Source organism: Elephantulus edwardii, unplaced genomic scaffold (genome assembly GCF_000299155.1).
Source record: "Elephantulus edwardii isolate Elephantulus edwardi_28Jun2011 unplaced genomic scaffold, EleEdw1.0 scaffold00015, whole genome shotgun sequence".
NCBI classification, from domain to species: Eukaryota; Metazoa; Chordata; class Mammalia; order Macroscelidea; family Macroscelididae; genus Elephantulus; species Elephantulus edwardii.
The window spans coordinates 19,752,870-19,771,016 of NW_006399765.1; the positions used below are offsets into that span (position 1 = coordinate 19,752,870).

The 18,147-nt window shown below is 45.3% G+C and overlaps 1 protein-coding gene across 1 annotated transcript in view; it reads right to left on the reverse strand.

The window, feature by feature from the left end:
• LOC102865051 (thyrotropin-releasing hormone receptor-like) overlaps positions 1 to 2,538 on the reverse strand; it is a 6,987-nt gene extending 4,449 nt beyond the window's left edge. The window contains exon 1 of the mRNA XM_006881743.1: positions 1,807 to 2,538. Coding sequence (XP_006881805.1) covers positions 1,807 to 2,538 — 732 coding nt within the window. The remainder of the gene's footprint in view (positions 1 to 1,806) is intronic.
• Positions 2,539 to 18,147: the final 15,609 nt, after the last annotated feature.

An 18,147-nucleotide genomic window follows, 5' to 3' on the forward strand; every position in this document is an offset into this window, starting at 1 on the left:
ACAGCACATCAGTGGCAAAGCCAGAGTTATACCTGAATCTGTACTCTTTTTTTTTTTTTTTCGTTTTGAGTCTATACTCCTTTGCCACCAGAGGTTTCCTCCAAAGCACAAACTGGAGTTAGGTTCCAGGTTGAACTCCAGAGCGGTAAACAAGAGCGATGAGCAGGCAGGTGGGAGGAGAGGAGGAACTCCGATCAGAACCCAGTGCTGATGGGCCAGCAGCCTGAGATTAACTCTTCAAACCCGCTCAGCTCCAGTCCCACCCCCTCCTTCTAATAACCACCTTCAGCAAAGGGGCTTGCAAACCACCCGTCTGGACCACTATGGCTGTAGAACGGAGCCCTCCCACTACCAGCAAGCCCGTGTCCTGGGCTCAGCAAGTGACTCAGCCGGGGCAGGTGTCCTCCCCATAACTAAGGCCCAAACTCAGGGAGTGGGCACGAGAGGGAGGGTGATGACCCCAGAGGCGCCTCCGACCTGCACTCTGCACACCTTTGCACAGCTGAGGAAAGGCAATATGCAATGAGGGATTGATTGCTGTTGTTTTTAGGTGCCATGGGGTTGAAGATGACTCATACCGACCCTATGAACAGCTGACCTGAACCCTGCCTTATCCTGTCCCATTTTGTTATGAATGGTATAAAACACGGTGAAACTAAATGAGTGAAGGAAGATGCTGTATGATTTAGAAATTTTAAAATGAACATTTTTTTAAAAAAAAAATAGAAGCAAGAAGATAAACAAAAAAGATTCTGGGGCTCAAATGAGCGTTCCTGACCCTGTTTCCTCTCTGTCAACTTCTTCACGTTCCTCGTCTCTTCTGAGCCTGTTTCCTTGTCCATAAAATAAAGTCTAAACTTCCAGAAAAGGGATGATGACAGGAACAATCAATCACAGGACCAAGGACAGTTCGTTCTCAACTGATGTTAGATGGAATCAGATGATGATGTAGTAAGGGCTAGAGAAGGTCATTTCCCTTCTCTGACAGCCCCCCCCCCCAATTAGGAAGACAACAGCAATCATGTTGTAATGATGTTATGCTCCTTCAAGTAGGAACTGACCCATAGATGGCCCCCTAGCGAATTTACAAAGTCAGTAAACTTCATGGAAGGAGATTGCTCATTCTTCTTCCGGGAGCAGCTGGTGAATTTGAACCACCCGCCTTTGGAACTGCAGCACAACTTAGGCCACTAGATCTCCCTAACTACACAGAGAGGAGGTTTAATTGCAATACTAGCTGCTTTGGAGTCATTTGACTCACACAACTCCAGCACAGAATGATGCTCCACAGGGTTTCCAAGGGCTGATTGTTTTTAAAAAGCAGGTTGCCAGGTCTTTCTTCCGAATCTCTTCTGGATCAATCTTCTGTATCTTAGCTTTTCTGTTAGCAACCAGGTTTGTTAACCCTTTGCACCACCGGGGACTCCTTTAATGGTAATTAACAGCATGTCCTAAGCATTTACTATAATCAGTAACGAATTAAAACGTTAAGTGGATTATCTAATTTTTCTGGACTGTATAATGTGAGAGGCAGTGCATGCTATTATGCTCCAAGAGCAACAGAGGAACCCAAGGCTCAAAAATGATGAAGGAAAAGGGAGGTGGGTGGTAAAAAGGTATCTTTAAAAACACAAAGTTAGAGATTTTAAATATAGCAGGGATTTGAACTTGGGAACTCTGATTGCCATGAACTTGAGAACTCTGACTGCCAAAAGCTCAAACCACCGTCCATTCTGCAAACTCAAGGGTGTGTGTGTGTGTGTGTGTGTGTGTGTGTTTTTGTGTGTGTAGGGTCGAGGTCCTTACCTGCTTCCGGGAGTTGAGGGCGCCCTTCTGGGCCCTGGAGCTGAAGCGAGCTTGGCCAGCGGGGCCTCCCTGGTGCACAGAGCCCGCGCGCCCTGGACCCTCAGGCGGCAGCGGCTGGAGGAAGAGGACGCGCGCGATGAGCACGTACAGCACGGTGGCCAGGCCCAGGGGCAGCGCGTAAAAGAGCGCAAAGTCCAGGAAGTAGACGGGCAGGTAGAGGGAACGTGACATGCGGTAGTCGCACAGCACCTGCACGCCGTCGGCGTACGTGTCCACGCGCGTGTCCACCAGGAAGAGCCAGAGCACGCAGTAGGCGCCGGTGCCCAGCCACACGAGCGCCGCGATGCGCTTGGCCCGCGCCACGGTGCACAGCGCCTGGGCGCGCAGCGGACGGCAGATGGCGAGGTAGCGCTCCACCGTGAACGCCGTGATGGAGCCGGTGGAGGCGTTGATGCCCACATACTGCAGGTAGGTGATGGCCAGGCAGCCCACGTGGCCGAAGATCCACACCTGGGCGGACACAACTTCGGTCACAGTTGGCACTCCGGCGGCCAGGAGCACTAGCAGGTCTGCGGCTGCCAAACTCACCAGGTAACAGTTGGTGGATGTGACCATGTGGCGGCTCCGGACCACCACTAGGACCACCATGACGTTGCCCGCCACACCCACGGCGCACACCAGGGGCACCAGGGCCAGGGTCACCGCCTGCACTGCCAGCGGAGGCCGCGGCATGGCGCCAAGCCCGGTTGCGTTTGCGCGCTGTTGGTCGCTGGTGGAGTTCTCCATGCGCCCCAGCCGGCGCTGCACCCTCTACGCACTGTCGAGTTTGGGAAAATAACTCCTGGCAGCTAAGGTACGCTCCGGCTTCTGGGTGCGCTCTGCTTCTATGTGGAGTGGGAAGCTGGACGTCCTGCAAGGGTCTCTGGTTACACTGGTTTCTCCAGCGCAGTGTAGTCTAACTGCCTCCTCCTGGGACGCTGGGGGACCGGGAGCTGGACCAGATAGACGCGCGCAGCTCAGACTCCCAAGACGTCCCTCTTTGGCCTGTAGTGGCGTTTCTTCTTTACTTGTTTACTGCAGGGATGCATTCCAAACTGTGGGGTTGCGCTCTAGGTAGTGACCTCGCGCCCTGAAGCCGCTTCCTGCAGGACCATTGGATCTTACCTCTGCTCTTCAGATTCTCGGTGCCCCGGGGCCCAGAAAGTGGTAGCCGGGCAAGGAGGCGCCGTTTGCCGCGTTGAATTCCTTCCTGGGTGGCCTTTATGCTTTCCACGACCCTCTCGGGTCAGCTCCTCTGTCGCTCAGCTGAGCCAGGTCTCTCTATCAGTCCCTGTCACCGCCTCCTGGACTCCCGGGGCCGGGGGATGGGGGCTGGAAGCGATGGGGAAGAGAGGCTAAACTACTCGGGCACCTCCGCGGGGCAGGCAGGGAGGAGTCGAGGTCCCGCTGGCTTCTCCACACTATGGATGCTGGAATCCTGTCGCGTTGACATTGGCAAACTTCAGCCCCACTGCAGACCAAGGGGAGCTTAAGATCTGGAGCCCGTGGAATGGGAATTGCCTTGCTAAGCTTTTTACCTTTCCCTGTTCACCTGCCCTGGCCTTCTTGTCTCCTCCCTGAAGTGGTTGTTCAGTGCTCTGTGGGGCGTGCTCTGTGGGGCTGGCTCTGACTCACAGTGGCCTCTATGTAACAGCTGGATCTGGTACCATCCTCACAATCTCTGCGTGCTCAAGCACATTCGTGCAGCCTCTGTGTCAATCCACTTTAAAGGTCTTCCTGAAGAGCACGTGTACATTTCTGCAAAGTATGCTCACCTTTCCCCGCACTATGGCTCTCATCTCCGGAGCAATTGGAGTTTCAGCTCAGTGTCTGCTGCAGGAAAAAGAGCTGTAACAACAATGAAGGACTTAACGTATTTCATCAGGGGCAGAAGCTTCCTGAGAAGCAGGGACCACATCAAGCTTCCTAACGACAGACTGTTTCCATGCAACCAGCCCTCTGCCTGCACTCACCTGGTGCTCACAGAAATTCTTCACTGTTGCTGATCCATCAGTAACCCTCTAAATCTCTCTACATATTTTTTTTCAATCTTGGAAGTAAGAGTGATAATAAGAGATAATAAGTGATAATAAGAGTGTCCTTGGTGTGGAGGGAGATTTACATCGGATGAGCTGGGTAAAATCCATGTGAAGATGATAAAACACATGATCAAACCAAAACCAAAAGTTCTCCTTGCTGTCAGGTTGGTTCCAAGGCATGATAAATCTTATAGGGCAGAATAGAATCCTCACCACTGGGCCAACTGGCAGCACCATGATGGGTGGGTGGAAAAGAGATTGAGATTGTTAATTTCATTTTATTTGGACCCACAAGCAACACTCTTGGCACAAGCAATCAGGAAATCAAAAGATGAGTTGCTTTGGGAAAGCCTGCTTCCAGAGACCAGAGTACTGAAGAGCAATGATGTCAGTCTAGAGACTAAGGTGCACCTGATCCAGGCTATGATCTTCTCAATTACTTGCTATGCATCAGAAAGCTGGATAATAACTAAGGTGACAGAAGAAGAATTGATGCCTTTTAGTCATGGTACTGGAGAAATGTATTGAACGTACCATACCATGAACTGTCAAGAGAGTAAGTCTGCCCTGGAGAGGGTGAAACCAGGTTGCTCCTTGGAGGCAAGGATTGTGAAGTTCTGTCTCACATAGTCTGGGCATGTTGCCAGGAGGGACCAGTCCTTGGAGAAGAATGTCATGCTTGGAAGGGTGGAGAGGCAGCACAGGAGAGGAAGACCATGGATGAGATGGATTGACACAGTGACTATGGCAATAGGGATAGCTGTGTTAGAGACTGTGAGATTGAATCAAAATATGCCAGGATTCAGAGCTATTGTTCATAGGGTCATTATGAGTCATGTCCAACTCAACAGCACATAACAACAACAACAGCAGCATAGAGTTTCCAAGGCTGTTCTCTCTACAAAAGGAGACTGCCACATCAGACTGCCCGTGGATCAGCTGGTGGGTTCAAAGTATTTGCTTAACAGCAAAATACTTAACCATTGTGCCACTAGGGTGAACGTGGCACGGTTTTATTGTTTAGTCATATTAGTGATGGTAGCTATCAGAGCCTCCTCCTCTTAAAGTACAGTTTAGATTCCAAAACCTTAGTGCCTCGTTCTCATTCATCGCCATCTGGTTGGAATGGACTCATAGCTGGCCCTCTGACTAGGCTTCTGAGGCTGTAAACTGCTTGGAAAGGAGACTGCCCATAATTCTATTCTCCCTTGTAGCCACTGGTGGATTTGAACCACCAGACAGGTGCGGTTTGGGTTAGCAGACAGCCCCCTATGGACCAATAGAGTTCTCTTCTTAGTCTATGTTGTTGTCATTGTTGTTATGTGCCTTTGAGTCAGAACCGACTGAGAGCTAAGCCTTCAGGGGGTTTGCAGAGGCTGTAAATTACAAGGGAGAAGCTTGCCTATCTTCCTCGGAGCAGCTGGTTGATTTGAACAGCGTGCCTTTGGGTTGGCAGTGCCGCTCCTTACCACTAAACCACCAGGGCTCCCTTCCTTAGTCTGTAGATCCAGTAAACAGACAGGAAATGAATGGAGAGCAATTTGGCAGGGGGCAGTTTTGGGGTACTAGCTGGGGTAACAAAAATGGGTGAACGCTAGATACAAGTCTGACAGGTTAGCTGTTATACTCACCCAGCAGCACTAAGGAGAGAGGCCTGGAAATCTGCTTCTCAAAGACCACATGGGCCTTGAAAGGTCTATAATTCTGTCTACTCTGTACATACAGATCGACATGAGTTGGAGTGGACGCCATGACTCCTGACAGAGATGACAGCCAGCGTCCGGGACATCCTCTACTGCTAATCTTTATTTACAACCTCAGAAACCTGGAGAAGAGTTGTTGTGAGCTTGAATTTCTTCAACAGAAGCTATTTCTATGCTCTTTGTTTGTTTATGGAGAAAATGCAAATAGTGTGCTATTTACAACAAAGAAAATATGGCCCAATACTAGTAGCTAAGTAACTTGCTCAATGATACACAAAGTTAATAGGTGATGAAAGGGTGCAGAATGGGATTCGGACTTAGTAACAGGTCTGTGGAGTCCATGCCCTTACCCACTGCACTATACCAACTCTCAGTTATACGTTTCTCTGGGTTCTTCAGCAATAATAATAGCAAAGCTTTCTCGTTGGAACCAAACATCTCACTAGATGCTCAGCATAGCTTGTCTCGTTTTAATCTCCGTAATCCTTCCTAGCAGGTGGTAATATTTCCATCTCCTTCTGTTGGAGCTTCTGTCTCAAGCAATCAGATCCTGGAAGGTATAAACTGATTGGTAAGCTGGTGTGAAGACTGAGTTGTTGTATTAGAGATACAAACTAAATTGGCAGTTTGTTGTTTGGGGAAAACATTGTTCAGATTAATACAGCACTTGTCTGTCAGTTTTCTGTACTGAGGTAACTTGTGGGTTGCTGTAATACTGAAAGCTATGCCACCAGTGTGTCAAATGCCATAGGGATTACCCATGGTGGACACGTTTTAGTAGAGCTCCCAGATTAAGACAGACTAGGAAGCAGAATTGGCCATGCACTTCTTAAATAACATGCCTCTGAAAACCCTATGAATATGGTGACTGCCACAATGAGCTCTAGTGTGTCGGGAAGTGTGAAGATGGCACAGGATAGCACAAGGTTCAGATCTACTGTTCATTGGGTTACAATGAGTTGTACTCAACTCGATGGCCCTTAACAACAACAACAACAACAACAACAATCCATTGAGACTTACACCCTCGGAAACCCAACGGAGGGTTGCTGTGAGTTGAAATTGACCTGATAGCAGTGAGTTTCATAGATGAGAAAACTGAGGTCCAGAGAAGAATGATCTCCAAAATCACAGTAAGTCATGGGCCAAAGAGAAAGTGAACTCCAAGCTCCTAACATTGTGTTCCCTGTGTACACCCTAGACCCAGGCATTTCTTATTCAGCTTTTCCCAGGAGGACAGATGCCAGTGAAGCCCAGGGTGTCCCCTCCCCACCCTAGGGCATGACAGTCCTCCAGGGAGTGTGGCCCAGCTCAGCCCTTTTAACCATATTAAAGACAAGTGGCTCCTTGAACATCTTTTGCTCTAAGCCTGCCAGCACTATCTCCTCCCTAATTGAACTGTCCAGTTGCCAGCAGCAAAGGGAAGAACTTGGCAATGAACTAGTATGTCTATAAGGGAAGCCGTTACTTCCTCAGCCTCTATTTGATCCCATCTTAGTAAAAGACAGCACCATATACCCAGTTGTTAGAGACAAACATGCAGGAGTCATTATTTCTGTCATTCCCTTGTCACTGACATTCACTTCTGGATCCCATAATATGTCAGCTTGTTGGGAGCTGAGCGTCACTTGATGATGCATCACAGACCACTTTATGAAGACATCTACTTTTGTTCTTTGTTCCGAAGCCAGAACAATTCCTGCAGATATTTGTGGCTAATAAATTAATAAACTTTTGCCCACAAATGAAAGATTGCCCGGCTTGAAATGGCTTCAAAATTAGGGAGTTCTCAGTAGCAAAACACACACCCAGCACCATTCTCCTTGGAGAAAGGGCTCAGTCAAGAACTGGACCAGGAGAACTAGATGAAAAGACTATCTTGTCCTGTCAGAAAACAAGGAGACCCTTAAACAAAGAGACAACCCCACACCAACAAGTCTCACCCCATGGTGATGGTGTTCTTCTAAAGGGACTCAGAGTCAAGTTAAAGGGCCAAAGCTGGAATAATTTGAACAACACTTCAATCAATGGTCCTAGCTAAGCCCCGCCCAGACATGAGACATATGAATGAAAAACAACTGAACTCCAGCCTCATATGAGAAAGTTAGCGCTCAGATGATGATACGAATTATCTAAAGCCACAAAGCAGAGCTGCGGAGCTGGGCCTTGCATCTCAATTCCCAAATTCATGCTGTTTTAAGAACTCTATGTGCAGTCAAGGAGGACTTCCTTGAGGAGGAGGTACAGGAGGAGACAGACTCAGGCACGTCTGGTGTAAGAAGGGCAGTGCGTGTTTCTCTCTTCAGCCCCTGCACTTAGTGATTGGGCCCTTCCCACCATCTAGCTTGCAGTGGATGGAGGATGGATGGGGAAAGTGGGAACTCTGTACTTGACTTCATTTGCACCCCACTTTCCCGCAAGATGAATTGACACAGTGATTGTAACAGTGGGCTCGGACCTGTCAGAAATTGTGAGTCTGGTACAGGAGAGCACCAGATTCTGTCTGATAGGGCCCCTGTGAATTACAATCACCTCGATAGTATAGAACAGTAACAACCACCACCTTCACCATTCCTTGAAGGAACTTGGTGGGGTAGGGTGTTGCATATTGGGCTCTAAACTGAAGGGTTGGAAGTTTGAATACACTTCCTGGGATCTCTTCCTATCAGGAGCTGGAATGGATGATAGTGGACTTGTTAAAGTTTTGTTCCCACCACTCCTTAGAGATGGATCATGAAATATTCATGACAGATTGAAAATCCAACCAGCTCAGCCTGGTGCACTAGCTTCTGTACATAGATGAATATAAATGTATTTAAGAATTCAGAGTTGTACATTTATAACCATTGCAATAGTCCAAAAGAAGGAAGAATATAAGAAAAAAAAATCTCAAAGGTGATAATACCCAAATGACAGAGGCTTGGGAATTATTCATCAAAGTCTCTGTGGGAATTATGGCCACCTAAGAAGGCTTTGGGAAGGAGTGGTGCTGTGGTTAAGCATTTACCTGCTAACCAAAAGGTTGACTGTTCAAATCCACTAGTCACTCCATGGGAGAAAAATGCTTCTATAAAAATTTAGTCTTGAAAACCCTCTGGGCAGTCCCACGCTGTCCTGTGAGCTGGAATCCACTTGTAGGCAGTGGGCTTGGGTTAGGACGCAGACTTCTTAACCTCAAATGCCCTCTCTTCCAGATGTCTGCCTCAGCCTCTCTTCTCATTCTTGGAATCTGCAATTCTCACCTGAGGTGACATTTGTGAAATGATGTGAGTGGCCTGATGACACTTCCCATTATAGTTTCCAAGCTGAACAGACGTGTACTTCTCCCAGCTGGGTGGTGGAGCTAACCACAGAGAGAAATGCGCCCTGATAGCTGGGGCCAAGAAGGCAGCAGGGTCAGGCATTGGACCCTTGCCAGGACCAAGGATTTCCAGTGGTCAGGTCAGGTGTCTGAGAGAATAGGTCAGCCACCCCTCCAGGCATAGCTTTCTCAGCTCAGTGCCTAACCCAGTTGTCCTGAGTACTTGGGACTGGGAGTGACTCCTGGTCAATGAGAAAGTTGAGCCTGTGCTCAGTCAGTCATTCAACAAACATTCACTGAACACCTTGTCCATGCAGGGGGTGTGGACATGAACAGGAGTTGCTGACTTCTTCATTTGCATAGACATTCATGGACTCATGTATTCCCTCATCCCACAAATATTTGATGTGGGTTTAGACACATAGGAGAAACTTCAGAAATAGACCCAATGGTTTGACATTTCGACTGAGAGGGGTGGGTCCATGCTTTCTGTGTGTGAAGCTGGTGATTTGTCACTGTTCGGGTAGATGGAACGAGGTAGAAGTGAAGCTGTGTGACTTTTGATGGTAGGCTATGAAAGGACACGCAGCTTTCACCTGGATCTCTTAGAAAACTTACCCCAGGATGCTTGATTATGGGGTGCTCTGGGGACACCGTGCTGTGAGAAGCCCAAGCCACACGTTGCACTTTAATCAACACTCCTCGCCGAGCCCAATCCCGCGGTGACAGCACAGCCCAGACATCAGAAGTGTGATTGAAGAAGATTGAATTTCTGTCCCCTTCCACTTGAGTCATTTCTAGCTGAGACCATGACATCAAGGAGCAGTGACAAGCCAGCTCCTCTTTGACTTGTTCTGACTCGGGTTGCACAGAATCCATGAGGATTATAAAAGAGTTCGTGGTGATTGTATGCCGCTAACTTGAGAGTTATATAACAGTAGAGATCCAGAACACACAGTCATCAGATACGGGTCTTGTCCTTAGCCATCAAGAAGCAAAGACTATTAAAAAAAAATAAACCCAAACACACCTGGTCAGTAATTGAACACAGGCTCACAGGTGGTCTTTTAATGTGTTAGAGACTCATCTTAGTTCTCCTAGTGAATACTCAATGATATGAATTTAGAATGGGCATGATAATACCCATTTTACAGATAGGAAACTGAGGCTTAGAGAGCTAAAGTGGACTCTTTAGTGCCACATGGATAACAAGTGGCAAAATCAGGACTGGAATCAGATATGTCCAGTTCTAAACCCTCTACCAGTCCCTGACTTTTTAATTTTTTTTTAATTATTTTGGTGTTTAGAATATACTAAACAAACATTTTCCAATTAACTCTTTCTACATGTCCCCTTTGGTGACACTGACATTCTGTGAGTTGTCCAACTATCTTCACCCTCTCTTTTCTCAGTTATTTATTAGCATAAACTCCCTGCCCCCTAAAATTCTTATCCAACCTTTTGAGCTGTTATTGTCAGTTTAATCCCCTAGAGATGGTTTTTGAAAGAGGATGATGCACAAGGCAGGACTTTTGCACTACTTAAACTAAATTACTATTGGATCTGAAAGACAGCCTGGGGAGTATTTTTGTTTTAAGGCATAAATATTCTCTCAGAGCAGCGGTTTCAGGGGTTCATTTTCTCTCTTTGGCTCCGGGAAGTCTACGGTTTGTGAGAATTTGAAATTCTGTTCTACATTCTCTGATTTTTGGTCAGGATTCGTCTCTGGAGGCCTTTGATCCAAATGTTAGCAGTGGTCGCCAGGCTTGATGTAGTTCTTCTGGGCCCCTGGCAAAGGAGACAGCTGTTCGGGGAAGCACTTAACCACACGTTCTGTGTCCTCCTCCTGTTCCTGACTCTCCTTTCTCTCTCTGTTCATCCAGGTAGAATTGTTATATTTTGGCCACTGGCAAGCTTTTAAGACCCCAGGCACTTTGCAGTGAACTAGGAGGTAGAAGAAGCCCTTAAGCTTGTTATCAGATCAGTTAACTGAGATGTCCCAGAAAATCATGACCTCCAAACCAATGAACCAAATTCTATGAGGTGTTTGGATAGAGATAGACAGCTGAAGATGTTACTCTTTATTGACCCTGCTGTCACTTAATTCACTTAATTCTTGTCAGTTTAGCTTTTCACAGATGCATAAAAAAGTGTTGTTCTAGACAGATGGACAACTTATTGACAAAAGCTGCCTCTACGAGCCTATTCTTAATCAATGCAATTTTTCTATCATCATTAAGATCCCTTTCCGCCTTTGCTCTTGGTAACTACTAATAAACTTTGGCTTGGATACATTTACCTCTTCTTGTCTTTTTCTATATGAGTGAGGCATATGCTATCTGTTCTTTTGCGTTAGACTGATTTCACTTGGCTTGCTGTCTCAGGAGACATTCATCTTTAGAACATATATCTATGAATAGACATCATTTCTCCTATTGGCTGAGTTGTTGTTTTTATGTACCGTTGAGTCGGAACTGACCCGTTTCTGACCCTCCTTTGGGTTTTCAGAGGCAGTTAATCGAGAGGGAGGAGAGTGCCTATCCTTCTCTCTCAGCGCAGCTGGTGGATTTGAACTGCATGACTTGGGGAGTGCAGTGCAGTTTCTTACGACAAGGCCACCAGAACTCCCTGGCTGAGTAGTGTCCATTATATGGAAGTACTACATTTTGCTTATCTGTTAGTGGACATTTATTTACGTTGTTCCCATTGTTGGCTATTGTGGACAGTGTGGCAAGGAACATTAGTGTGCGAGGCTCTTTTTTTAAATTTTAATCTTTTTTTTTGCAAGGCTCTTTTTAAGTTGCTGCTCAAAGTCATTTGGGTATATACCTTGAAGGGGATCATATGGTAATTCTGTGTTAGTTCTTAAAAAGCAATAGCACTATTTTCTTTAACAGCTATTCCATTGTGCATCCCCTCTAGCAATGGATAAGGGTCCCCATTTTCTTACACCCTCCACAACATTTGCTGCTTGGGAGCCACTAAGAAAAAGTTCCCAAATTGGCATGGGTAGGTTTTGACTGTCCTCGACTAGTGGTTCTCCCACCCGGCTGTGCATTAGACTCGCCTGAAGAACTCTTAAAAGATACAGATGCCTGGGCCAACTAAATAGAAAATCACCAATGAATATTTTTTAAAAGCATTTTTTAATTATTGTAATATATGCTAGGGAATGAGAAGCAGTGTTTTAAATATGTTGATTCAATTCCTGGACTTAAAAGAGGGAACTTGATTTCCTAAGCACATCACTGCCTAAATAAAAATCAGAGTTCAGGTAGCAAGGAGACAGAAAGACAAGGGTTTTTTTCTTTTTAATCTGATGAATTTAGCTTCTCCACAGCCTGACCCTTTCAAGGATGTGGTCCCAAAGGGCAGGTGGTGGATTTGAACTAACTGTGTTTGTGTTGGCAGTGCAACTCTTTACCCATTTGGCCATCAGAGGAAACTGAAAATTGGTTACCCACAGCTGCGCTCCTTAACCCTAACTAAGTGGTTCTCCTATTGGGAGCTGTTCTCTACAGTGGAAAGAGGACTAAATGTAGAGGAGTTATGGCCTTGCTGAGGAGCTGATTCAGGAGGGCTTGGCCTCAACCTGGCCTCTGCCTTGGGCTCCACGCCAGTTCCCTCTCCAGAGGGAGAGAGAACAGCATCCATCTCCCAGGAAGGCATACTCAGCGCTTTCGCCTGACAGGGCCAGGCGGAACCTGAGCCACCAGAATGGGAAGGGGACTGCTTCCAGGAACAAGGTGCTGATAGGAACTTGTTCCTCATTTCGGCTCATGCTGGCGGCAGGCAAAGACACAAAAGTGCAGTATTTATAGGATCAAAAGCCCAGGAGGAAATGAAATGTCTTCAATCCCAGGCCACATCCTCCTACCTCAAAGTTAACTAGTGGCCCGAATGAACATGGTCTTTCTAATTCTCATGCATTTTTGGCATACTTGATATATATATATGTGTCCTTCTACATACAAATCTTGGAAGCGGCACAGCCAGAAGGCTCTTTGAGGACATGAAGACTTCATCTCTCATGTACGTTGGGCTTGTGCGTTATCAGGAAGGGCCAGCTCCTTGGAGAAGGACATCATGCATGGTACAGTAGAAGGTCGGTGAAGAGGAGAAAGAATTTCTACAAGATGAACTGACACAGCGATTGCAACAGTGAACTCAAGCACAACAGTTGCAGGAGAGATCTGCTCTGTCCTATTCAAGGGGAAATAAAAATGGACAGGTTTCCTGTTAAAATTTACAGCCTTGGAAATTCTGACAGAGGGTCCATATATTGTTGTTAGAGACGATAAGAACAACAGTTCTGACCCCTGTCCTTTCCTGTGCCATTCCCATCATCTCTGACACGATTTAGCCCATTGCTGCAGTCACTGTGTCATTCCATATCATCGGAGGTCTTCCTCTCTTTTGCTGACCCTTCACTTTTCCTAGCATGATGTCCCTCTCCAAACAAATAGTCTCTTAGCAACTGCCTAACTTACGTGAGATGCAACTTTGTCATCTCTAACTCTGGCTGTACTTTCTCCAAGACTTTTGTTTGTTTGTTCTTTTGGCAGTCTTTGGGATTTAATGCACTCTTCTCCAGCACCATAGCTCAAAGGCATCAAATCTTCTGTCATCCTTATTCATTATCCAGCTCTCAGATGCATAGCAGCTGGTTGAAAAGATCATGGCCTGAATCAAGTGCACTTTAGTCTTCAAACTGACATCATTGCTCCTCAGTAATTTGGAGAGGTGTCTGATTGCAGAATTCCCCAGTGCAGTTATGTCTCCTGATCTCCTGACTGCTGGTACTAAGGGTATTGGTTGTGCATAAAAGTAAGACAAAGTCATTGACAACTTTATATGAGTCAATATGTTGTTAGGTGCCGTCAAGTCGAGTACAATTCATAGTGACCCTATGAAGAACAGATCTGAACCCTGTCCTATCCTGTGCTATCTTCTCTGACACACTTCAGTCCATTGCTGCAGTCACTATGTCAACCCATCTCATTGGGGATCTTTCTTTTTTTCCCCCTGACCTTCTGTATTTTCAAGCATGATGTCCCTTTCCAAGAAACAGCCTCTCCTAGCAACATGTCCAAAGTATGAGAGACGAAGCCTCACTTCCTTGCCTCCAAGGAGCCCTCTGGGTGCACTTGCCCCTGGACATGTCTGTCTGTTCTTTTGGATGTCCCTGGGATGTTCAGGACCTGCCTCCAGCACCACAGCTCAGAGGCATCAAGTGTTCGTTTGTCATCCTCATCCATTGTCCAGTGAGTCAGTATGATTCAGGATCAATTCGGCAGCAGTGAGCTTTTGAGATTTTTAAATCTTTATGGAAGCAGACAGCCTCATCTTTCTTCTGAGGAGAGATTGACTTAGGGGTTCGAATTATTAACCTTTCAGTTAGCGGTTGAGCTTTCTAAACGCCACATTATCGGGCTATTCTCTCTCTCTCCCCACCTCCCACTGCATTGCTAAATGTTGTGATGGCTCAGAATAAATAGGTCAAGGTTTAGATCTGTTGTGCATAGGGTCGCCATGAGTCATTCTTTTTGCTCTGTGCCATGCTCAAGCCATTGCTACACGAACTGTGTCCAGTCATCTCGTTGGGAGTCTTCCTCTCTTTCTCTGACCCTCTACTTCCCCAGCATGATGTCTTTTTCCAAGGACTGGCCCATCTTGATAATATGACCAGACTATGTGAGAAGTGTCACTATTGTTTCCTGTAAGGATCACCCTGGCTACACTTCCCGTAAGACAGATTTATTTGTTCTTTGGCAATCCACAGTAGAGTGACTATTCTTGCCAACACCACTGTTCAAAAGCATGAGTTCTTACATTGTTCAACTTTCCGATGTATCTGAAGCAATCAGAAACATCATGGTTTGGATCATGTGCACCTTAGTCTTTACAGTGGTATCTTTGCTCTTTAACACTTTACAGAGATTTTTTATATCGTCACTGTTATTACTGAAGGTATTGATAGTGGATCTAAGAAAAAATAAATCCTTGACAATTGCCATCTTCTCTGTGCCATGATGTTGCTTATCAGTCCAGGGGTAAGAAGTTTTGTTTTCTTGGTTTTGAGATTTAATCCATATTGAAGGTTGTAGTCTTTGATCTTCAGTAGGTGCTTCAAGTCTCCTTCACTTTCTACAAACAAGGTTGTTTCATCACAACATGGACTGTTCACAAGTCTTTCTCTAATCCTGATGCCATATTCTTCTTCATATAGTCCAGCTGCTCAAATTGTTTGTGCAACATACAAATTGAGGAGGTGTGGAGAAAGGACATATTCCTGACACATAACTTTCCTGATTTTAAAGCATGCAATATCCCTTTGTTCTGTTTGAATGACTGCTTCTTGGGCTCTGTACAGCCTTCACATGAGCATAACTAAGTGTTCAGGAATTCCCATTCTTCTCAAAGGTATCCACAACTTATTATGATACATACAGTCAAATGCCTTATATAATATATAAAATACTGTACTTTATAGTTTATGTATGTAAAGCCTATAGTGCATATGTCTTTTGGCAAGATGTTTTTATTTTCCAACATTACAGATTTTTAAGTTGTCTACAGTGACGCTATGATCAATGAAAGGGTGTTTTTATAGTCTAGCAGGGTAATTGAGAGGCTTCCTTATCTAGTGGAAGCCTTTTTATTAGATTTACTTCCCTTAAGCCTTGCATTCTATAGCCAAGAATTACTCCCTTCTGGCCATGACGTATATGTAAACCTTAACAAGGTTGGCCCATTTCATCCAAGACACAAGCACTGAACCAGAGCCAGAGAATAGGTTGCAGATAAGAGAAAAGGCTACATTTTTCGGTTCTGTGTCTTCCCTAAATGAGTACCTGCAGTCTTTAAGGTGAAGACACAGATCTGAGGATCTTATACCCTCTGTCCTCTCTCTACTGGTAGAAAAGAAATCTGCTTTCCCATGCCAGTGCTTGTCTCCAAGATTGATTTCCAGCAGCAGGTGGAAAAGTCGAAGCACTGCCTCAGCTCTGGCTGTGCCATTTTAGCCAATCTCCAGCATTGATTCTCCCTCTTGGCTGCACATTAGAATCATCTGGAGAACTTCCAAAAATTCTAGTGCACAGTCTGCGCTGCGCACGGATGGCACCCGAGAACTTGGAGGGTGGTGGTGACTGGGTTTCAGTGTTTTTATGAAGTGACATCAGGTGATACCAATGGGCAGCCACAGTGAAGAAAAAATGAAATAAATGATTTGTTGTCTATTTAGTTTATTGTGCATTACTTTTCAGACTCTTGTAATACGTTAATTGTATCAAACATACAATGAATAATAATATAAAGACATCCACGCATTTGCCACTTCTTAAATTAAATGGTACTCTTGAGCCAAAGACAGCCCCTGAAGTCTTCTTAAGATGAAACAAAAACTTAATGAAAAAGGTGCTGAGCAGTGTACTATTTTAAGATCCAACTATTTGGGATCAACATGACAACAGCAACTCTAAAGATTAAATCAGAAGCCTAGTGGTAAGTGAGTTTATATTAACAGTGTTGTTGCTGTGATGTGCCAACGCATAGCTAACTCTTCAGTGGGTTTTCAGAGGCTGTAAATTACACAGGAGATTGCTCATCTTTCACCTATATAGCAGCTGGTGGATTTGAACCACCAGCCTTTGTGTTATCAGTGTAACTCCTACTAAGTCACCAGAGCTTCCTACCTTAGAGAGGAGGAACGATCCAGAAAAGGAGGATGAGAACAGGTGTACAACTTGAAGAATGGTGCATGTAGAAGCAGTTAGATGTTCTGCTTTGGATATGTTCTCATTTGGATATTTCCCAACAATAAAAAAAAAATATAAATTTTAAGTAGAAGATACCCATGAAGTTGATCCAGCTTTCCCCCTCTTGCAGAAAGTTGTTAGGTGCTTTGAGTTCAGTGTGACGTATAGCAACCCTGTGAACAATAGATCCGAACACTGTCCTATCCTGTGCCATCCTCATTAACTCTGACACTCTCTCCCATTGCCGCAGTCTGTGCCAATCACCCGGTTTAAGGTCTTCCTCTCTTTTGCTAAACTCTCCACCATCCCAAGCATAATGTCCCTCTCCAATGAATAACCTCTCCTGGCAATGTGCCCTAAGTATGTGAGGTGAAGCCTCATCATCTTTGCCTCCAAGGAGCACTCTGGGTGCACCTTCTCCAGGAGGTCTCTGTTTGTTCATTTGGCAGACCATGGGATCTTCAGCACTCTTCTGCAACACCATAGTTCAAAGGCATCAATTCTTCTGTCATCCTTAGTCTATCGTCCAGCTCTCAGATAGCAAGTGACTGAAACGATCATGGCCTGAATCAAACACACCTTAGTCCTCAAACTAACATCATTGCTCTCTAATAATTTGGCAAGGTCCCTGACTACAGACTTTCCCCATGGAATATGTCTCCTGGTCTCCTCACTGATGTTTTACACCTAACATCCCAACCTAAAATCTCAATGTATAGAGACCCTTTCTTGTGTCTAAAGGCTTACAGGAGGAAACAGATATGGGAAACCAATACTAAATATTTGTAATAAACCAAATGCTATTTCAGGATGTAGAGAAGGCTCGGTTCAAGTTAGAGTTCACCAAAGAAATCCTTAAGGGTTTATGGGATTCTTGCATTGTATTTACTGACCCCTCCCTTCTGAGCCAAGGGGAAGGTTTTCAATAGAAAGAGCTTGGCTTCATTTGCATTGAATTTTCTTTGTGATTTACTACTTCCTGATAATTTTCAGTAAAGATACAGGGAAGCTGGAATCTGGGCCTTCAGTTATGGAACTATTGGCCCCTTCCCCCTCTGTCTTTAATGCTCCCTGTTTTATCTCATTCCTGGTTGTCTGTCTCATTATTAATAATTATAAAAATACTTCACCCTCAGTCTGCAACAAACGGACTCATTTTTCTTCCAAGAAGTGGCTGGTGGATTCAAACTGCTAACCTTATAGTTAGCAGCCCCATACATTATACAACACACTAGGAAGGCTCCTAATATGAATCAAGGAAACCAGTAAATACTGGAAAGGAAAAGATTTCTTTCTCTCTCTCTTCTTTTGTTTAAAAAAAATTGTTAAACATTCATCAGTACCTCACCGCGCATGTCACATGCACCCCACAGTATTAACAGTAATGGTCTAATTTTTCTAAGAGGAAAGATTCTCATATTCCCTGTTAACGGGGGCTGCCTTAACCTATGGAAGCGCAGCCATGGTGAAGTTTGCTGAGCTGGAGGCCTGGCTCTGTG